The following is an 8,452-nucleotide window of genomic DNA, read 5'->3' as shown; positions in this document are numbered from 1 at the left end:
CGACTCAAAAATTCCCTTTCGTCCAGCATGTATGAAAGTATATTCATTCGAGGTAGAGCGAATTAGATATTAAAGACATATCTAGCTTAATATGTATATATGAATCACGGTAATGTGATATAACACACACACACACACACACACACACACACACACACACATATATATACTATATATATATATATATATATATATATATATATATATATATATATCTATATATATTTATCTATATATATCATATATAGGTGTCTGTATTTAGTAATATTTTACTGGATATATACATATACATATATCATTACATTAATTAGTATTAACTTGATCATCTGGTTGTCTCCGAGGATAAAGTTAGTTCTGAACGGACGGACAGAGAGAGAGAGAGCGAGAATAAATTAGAGAGTTGATAATGGCTACTTTAATGCGTATATCTTTCTCCTAAGAAGCAGAAACATAACCGCCAATCAGCAAAATATGGCAACGAGTGTCTACAAACCGATGAAAAATATCCAGCTGTAAATAAATCGAGCAGACTTTATTTTATTATTCTTGCTCAAATTACAACGAAAACAAAATACATTACGACTGACAGAACAAACCCGTTCATTATTGGAGCGCGGTGGTTAAAAGTTTATAGGTTTTGTTACCGAAAAACAACATAGCGGCAATTTTCCTAACTTTTTTTGTGGTGTTTTCCTAACCGAGTTATACGTTTATGAAAATCATTGAATCCACTGGAAGCGAATTAGGTGCATTTTTCTGCCGCTGACAGTTTTGTTGTTATTGTGACTGCTATTGCTGCGTTTTTCAGTGCTTCGATTTTTGTTTCTTTTCCTATTGCGATATTGTTATTATTATTATTATTATTATTATTATTATTATTATTATTATTATTATTATTATTATTCATTATTATTTTATATTCAGAAGATGGACCTGTTCATATGGAAGAAGCTTGTAGGGGCCATTGCTTGAAATTCTAGCTTCCAAAGAATGTCGGTTTCAACCTCTCACAGCAAACCCCACACTGCAGCAGTAACTGATCATGGTACAGAGCCAGTGATTTTTTATCGCCCATGGTGGGGACGCGAACCCACGGCGTTTGAGTGGCATTTCTCGACACTAACCACTATATGAGCGTGCTAGATATGATGATGATGATGATGAGCACGTTTCTCACTCTAGACGTAAATTCATGAACTGTTGAGCGCGAATTAAGGTTTCAAATAAGAGGCCGGAAGCGTTGACCCAAGTTGAATTTGTTCAGCCAAGTTGAATTTGCATGGTTTCAAGTTGAGGTCTTTTCGACCCAAGTTCTGTCTCTCGCTTCGAGCTCCTGCGAGGTGGCAGGCAGCGAGCGACGTCCCCAAGAGTTGCCCAAAAGTTTTAATCTAACTCGTTGTATTTCGTTATATTTCATCAACTTTTTAATTTTTTTCATCCACTTCGCGAACATTTTGCGCGAACGAATTTCATTCACTCGAACGAAAATGTTCGTAATTTGTGAAGTGAAATATTGGGTTCTTTCCAGGCGAATAATATATATTAATTTCCGTTGGGTTCAGTTTCAACGAATAAAAAATAAAGGTTACTTAATTTTCAGTTTTCTGAAAAGAAAACTATTGTGTCAAATTTGTCTTTCTGTCCGCACTTTTTTTTTCTGTCCGCCCTCAGATCTTAAAACCTACCGAGGATAGAGGGCTGCAAATTGGCATGTTGATCTTCCACCCTTCAATCACTGAACATAACAAATTGCAGCTCTCTAGCCTCAATAGTTTTCATTTCATTTAAGATTAAATTTAGCCTTAATCGTGCGTCTGGCAACGATATAGGCTAGGCCATCACCAGCCCGTGGTTAAAGTTGAATGGTCCTCGGTTCGTACAGCATTATGCCGAGACCACCGAAAGATAAATCTATTTTTGGTGGCCTTGTTTATACGCTATACAGAAAACTAGATTGTTGCATTTTTAGTTGTTTTTTCATGGCATGATTTCAGATATATCTTTACACAATCATGCCTGGTAAGGGCACCAGATGACCTATGCGATGGCACGTATGAGTTGGAACGAAAATCGAACGTTATGTTAGTGACCTTGTCAAAGGGAGAAGACGTCAGGAAATAAGAATCTTATTTGCGAGTCTCGCTGGAAAGGGGAAATTGTAACCTGTTTTTGGAAACTGGAAGCTCTCTCTCTCTCTCTCTCTCTCTCTCTCTCTCTCTCTCTCTATTGGCCGTGAAATGGGAGGTGTTTATGCACACATTGTTTACCCTCTCTCTCTCTCTCTCTCTCTCTCTCTCTCTCGTGGACATTTTTCATAATATCGAGGAATTGGGGATGTTTATACACAGGTTGTACACACATTGTCTGTTATGTTTGTTTGTATTTGATTGTCCTTCTGTCTGTCTCTTTTGAGGAGAAAGACGCACTTTTATTTGGGTTATTTCTGTTACTTATTTTTCGTTTTGGTTTAAATATTTTGTCGTGATCCTAACAATAACGTTTATAGACAAACTTTTCATTTCTATTTAGTTTTCTGCAAAAGAAAACTATTGTGCCGGCTTTGTATGTCTGTTAGCCCTCAGATCTTGAAAACTACGGAGGCTAGATAGCTGCAAATTGGTATATTGATCATCCACCCTCTAGTCATCAAACATACCAAATTGCAGCCCTCTAGCCTCCGTAGTTTTTATTTCAATGAAAGTTAAAGTTAGCCATCATCGTACTTCTGGTAGCGCTATAGGTGCCAAAAACATAGGTCGCCACCGGACCGTAGACAAGTTTCATGTGCCGCAGCTAAAGCCCCATTTACAGGGGTCAAGTAGAGAGGCAAGTCAAGTGAGCAAGTGGACGGCTTCTCTTTTAAAGGCAAGTAGCATAGGGCAAGTGATTGTATACACAAAGCAAGTGAATCAGGCAACTAGCCTCTCAGTTTGGGTTGTGCATTCGGAGAATGCACATACGTTCTTTGTTTTACAATAAATCATACGAAGACTTATTTAAAAATGTGTCTCAGTTATTGTACAAGTGAGTTGTTACATATAATTGTGGAGGTTACTCAAGAAAGACGAATTAGGGTAAGGGATCGGATAAAAAGGAGAAATGAACATGGCGCTTCAGAAACTCTTTCAATAGAGATGAATATAGATCAAGCTTATGAATGTCCCCAAGAGTTTTCGATTAGCTACTTAATCCAGTTGGCACAGAGATATAGAAAATGATACCTCGATGAGAAATGCATTACCTGCTAAAATCAAATTAGAGATAACCTTCACATATCTAGCAACTGGATATCCATTCAGAAATCTGCAGCACAACTTTCGGGTTTTATTTGCTGCAATTTCTAAGATTATCCCAGAAGTTTGTGACACAATTTATTACAAGCTTTATGAACATATGAAGGTAAGATACGCAAAATATTTGAGAAATAAGATACTTTTCTTGTTAAAAAATAGATTTTTACTAAAAAAAAAATTAAAAAGAAATATTATAATAAAGGTTATGCTTCAGTATAAAATTGTTGTTACTTGTTGCAAAATACATTTCTGCTCTGGGACATAAATAATCTTTAAAAAAAAAGAGAACGATCTTTTGTTACAAAAATAGATTTCTCCTCTTTCCAAAACTCAGAACAACTTTATTTGAAACGTGTACATACACTTGCTGTAAAATTTACTCTTAAAAATATAAAAATCTGCTCTTTAGCATTAAAAAAAAACAATTATAGTAATTCCTGTGAAATAAGTGAAAATATTTACTTAGTTCATGATTTACTAACTGAGCTGGAATGAAAGATGATAGGGGTTGTCATTCAAGAGCATATTCACACAGGTCAAGCAGATAGCAAGTAGCTTAAGGCCAGTGGTGAATGAAGGGGAAACAACTTGCCTTAATATAGACCTCGTGTCTATTCACTTGACTTGTTCTTCAGCTTGACTGTCACTTGCTTCTTACTTAACATGCAAAAATATTGTAGTCATTTAAGTTTAAATGCTTGACAAACGTCAAGTTACTTGAAGCAGGATACTTGCACGCTTGACTTGCCTCTCTACCTGACTCGTGTAAATGAGGCTTAAGGGTTTGATGGGCAGTGGCTGAGGCCACCACCGGACAGAAAACTCGATTGCACCGAAGAAACTTCGGCGCATTTTTTACTTGTTCTTCTTTGACATAGATTATGCAAAATATTTCCACTCATTGACATAGATTATATAAAGTATTTCCACTCATCAGCATAGATTATATAAAATATTTCCACTCATTAACGAATTCCCAACGGTTACAAGTCATAGATTGTTTAAGGGAAACCTTTTATAATCCAAGAGCAATCGTTAAACTAAACCAGTGAACTCATCACTGTTATCTATAATTGCCTTCGAATTTGACCCACTGATTGTCACCTAATCCGGCGCCTCTGCTGACGTAACATTTGCCTAATGGATTCCCTTTGTCACCTCCGTTCAATTAAGAGAGAGTTTTATCGTCTCATTTCAATGGCAAATGCTTGCCTACACGATTCCTGATCTTTATTTATTTTCTCGCTATTTTCGGATGTCAAGTTAGACTTCATCTGTCCTGTTTTATTTCAGCTTTATTTAATTTTCTTTCAGTTTGTTGTTTTTTGCAATTCAAGATGCTAGCCAACGTGTGTTCACTCAGGAGGAGGAGAGAGAGAGCCGAGAGGAGAGAGATGGCCAGAGAGAGAGAGAGAGAGAGAGAATTGTATTTCTGCATAAAAATGACTCCAGGAAAGTGTTTGTTCTTTGTAGATAAGGCACGGAAGGGACAACAACAACTCAAGCAAAGCGCTGCTTAATTGTCTCCTTATCTCTGACATTGTTTGCTAAGTAGAATATATTGCGGTGACTGAGCTATACCTACTACAGCGGAGGTGGCGCGATACGCGTGTTCAGGAATGCCCCCATAAAAACCCAAGTCCATAGGAAATCAGATAAAGGTCGTTTATTTGCTCGCTTGGGTAAACTTGTGTATATTCACAGGATATATATATATATATATATATATATATATATATATATATATATATATATATATATATATATGTAGTATGTGTACGTAATATGCACTGCTTCAGTGATTTTGGCTGTTTTTTTCCATGGGAAAAATAACTATTATTAATATTATTATTACAAGTTGTTTCTCTCTCTCTCTCTCTCTCTCTCTCTCTCTCTCTCTCTCTCTCTCTTGACGCAACGTTTCGCCCAGACCTGCCAGGGCATTATCACATTGATGGATTATTATTATTATTATTATTATTATTATTATTATTATTATTATTATTATTATTCAGAAGGCGAACCCGATTCATATCTAACAAGCCCACCAAAGGAAAAATAGACTTGAAATTCAACTGCCAAAGAATCTGGTGTTCATTCGAAACGAGGAACAGACGGTAAAAGGAAATACAGAAAGAGGAGATCTGTGATTAGAGAAACAGGTCACTTAACAAATGGATGAATTAGCGTATATCCTTATCTTGCAAATTTTTGTAAAATGTGTATGTACATATGTTCGTTCGTACTCTCGCCCCAGAACGTGTGATGTAAATTTCAGTCCTCGCAAAGTCTTGGAACAGCATAAGGTGATCTAGATTCCCCTACAGTGGTCTGGAAGTATGTATCCTGATTTCTCTTATCCTTACCAGCAACGGTTTTCCTGCGTCTGCCTTTTCAAAAGTCTGTATTGAACAATGAAAACAACGAATGTGCTGAAGGTCAACCTCAATAGAATTCCACTTTAACAATCCGGCACGATTTGCTTACTAATTTGAGAATCACATCCCCCATATGAATATATGAAATTTAGACACACACACACACACACACACACAGTGAAATTCGTCGCAGAGAAAGCAGAGACGCCTTGATGGAAAGTCTAACTTTGGTTGATGAGTTGATCATCCAAACCGCTTCGCTGATTCAAGAAATCTGCCACCCAATACAGTGCAAGATGCACAGGGGTTTAGGAAGGGATGATGCACAGTGAGAGGGAAATCGCCTCTTTGCTTTTAAATTGCATCTGAATGGGTTCTAGTCAGCTCTCCAGTGCGGCATCTGAATCCGTTTTCTGTTTAGATACGTTTTCTGTTTGGTTACGCTACAGGAAGGGAATGGAAGCGAAGCACGACTGGAAAGCTGCCAATCTGTATGCGAAACAAGATTGAAGATTGTTTCTTTCGAATATTGTCTCGAATGACTGGTGTCTGAGGACATATATTCTGATACATTTTTATTTAGTTATTTTTTTCTTTTTTAGTAAGCCAGATCTCTTCTTTATGTGTTTCCTTTAACCTCCTCTTACTTCCTCTTAGTGAACATCATAGTCTTTGGAAGCTTGAATAATAATTAATAATAATAATAACTAATAATAATAATTTAAAGATAAACTAAACAGTTTGATCCTTAAATTAATGTACAATATACCTAACTATGGATTTGTTTCTCCAATAATTAAAAAATAATAATAACTAATAATAATTAACTAATAATAATAAAATAATAATAATAATATAATAATAATAATATAAATATAATAATAATAACAGAAACGTGACTGATCACTACCCGAGAATTTAGGACTGAAATTATTAGCTCTCTCTAATGAATCGGTGTCCATTTCGGAATCTGGAACAATTCAATAGTGAATCTTTATTTGCAAGTCGATCAATGCAGTGTCGAGTGCGAACTGCGAGTCTTTTTATTGAGTTCCTCTTGGAGAACGCAATTTTGTCGCAGTCCTTCACGTGTTTTATATAAGAAAAAAAAAGCATGATCGCTTATTCGGTAAATCTATTTTGATGTTCGAGATTTGAAGAAGCCTATTGTTTCTATATTATTATACTTTTGGAGTTTCTTACACTCCACAGCAATATTTAACTGTAGTTGCCTGGTCATGTAGAGATAAATGGTAAATACCCTGATATAAAAATGCAAACAAATAAAAATAACTATTTTTTCCCCATATTTGACACTCCCCGTAGGTGGGTAGTGCCTTCAGTGCATCTCTTGCGGTGCACTGCAGGCATTGCTATGGGTCCTTTGCAGCACCCTTTCGGTCCCTTCCTGCAACCCATTTCATTCCTTTTACTGTACCTCCATTCATATCTTTTCTTTCTTCATACCTGCTCTCCACCCTCCCCCTCTAAAGAATTATTCATAGTGCAACTGCGAGGTTTTCCTCCTGTTACACCTTTCAAACCTTCCTACTCTCAATTTCTTTTCCAGCGCTGAATGGACTCAAAGGTCCCAGTGCTTGGCCTTTTGCCTAAACTCTATAATTCCATTCCATTCCATCCATATTTGACACAAAGTCCTAAACTTACCTAAATTTCATCCCGGACTAGATTAATAAAGTTTTTCAAGAGTATTTTTCAAATAATCACCGAAACATTTATAATGCAATTATACTTTTCGCTTTGCTATTTTTTTTATACAATTTATGGATACCCGGAGGTCAATAACTTAGGACACAAATAATATTGGAATCAATTGGTATTCGAACTATAAATTTTCATCAGTGCACGAGAACTGCGGACTCCATTATTCACTGAAACAGAAAGATACGTTATGACATAATGAGATTCGTGAAGTTCCATTAACTGATAACCTATTCATAAACAAGTCCCTAATTTGGGGAAGCCTAAATGAACCATCAAACTCTCATGATAATTTTATATGGAAGTGACGATTTGATTTGGGGATGACAGTGAAAATGTATTTTTGAGGGGTATATAAGTGCAAAAAATAATTGAGGATTAATTCATTCTTTCCTCTTGAAATACTAGTGGCGGATTTATGGCGTGGTCATTCATGACAAGGCCATTAATTCAGTCCTCTGCGGCTCATACAGCATTATGTGCTAAACAGAAAACTCAATCGCGCCGAAGAAACTTGGGCGCATTTTATGTGTTTAATCTTTACAGGAATCTGTATGTGGTCGGGAAGCAAGCGATTATTTTAAAGAAAATTAATTATTCAAATTAGCAGTTTTTTTAAACATAAAGATTACATTCATATCAATCTTTTTACTTCTTAAAGAAAAATAGTTTTTTTGTTTTATGTAATGTTCGAAAAGTTCCAAAGTATTTCGTTACTACCAACACGAAGTCCAAAAAGTGCCGAGGTTATTTTCATCGTCTGAAATCTCATAAACTCGAATTCCTGAGCACGATTTGCCAAGAGCATTCCTTAATAGAGGTACCATCTCTCCGTCTTCTCGTTTGGTTCTTCCTTTATGCGCGTTTCCTGTTATTGGGTACAGCTTCTTAGAAAAGCCAGGATATCTGGAAAGGACTGAACTGGATATCTGGAAAGGACTGAACTGGATATCTGGAAAGGACTGAGCTGTCGACTCAAAAGATGGTTCCAGAAAATGGTTCTTGTTTAGTGACATTTAGTGACATTTTTATTTAAATTCGGGTGAATTTATCACAGCC

At 36.2% G+C, this 8,452-nt stretch overlaps 1 protein-coding gene across 1 annotated transcript in view; it reads right to left on the bottom strand.

The window, feature by feature from the left end:
• Window positions 1–7,174, bottom strand: part of LOC135226302 (basic salivary proline-rich protein 2-like) — an 11,411-nt gene extending 4,237 nt beyond the window's left edge. Inside the window, exon 1 of the mRNA XM_064265743.1 lies at window positions 7,139–7,174. Coding sequence (XP_064121813.1) covers window positions 7,139–7,174 — 36 coding nt within the window. The remainder of the gene's footprint in view (window positions 1–7,138) is intronic.
• Between the last annotated feature and the right edge of the window lie 1,278 nt (window positions 7,175–8,452).

The sequence above is a fragment of the Macrobrachium nipponense genome, chromosome 14, assembly GCF_015104395.2.
Source record: "Macrobrachium nipponense isolate FS-2020 chromosome 14, ASM1510439v2, whole genome shotgun sequence".
Classification (NCBI taxonomy): domain Eukaryota; kingdom Metazoa; phylum Arthropoda; class Malacostraca; order Decapoda; family Palaemonidae; genus Macrobrachium; species Macrobrachium nipponense.
This window is presented reverse-complemented; position numbering and strand designations above follow the sequence as displayed.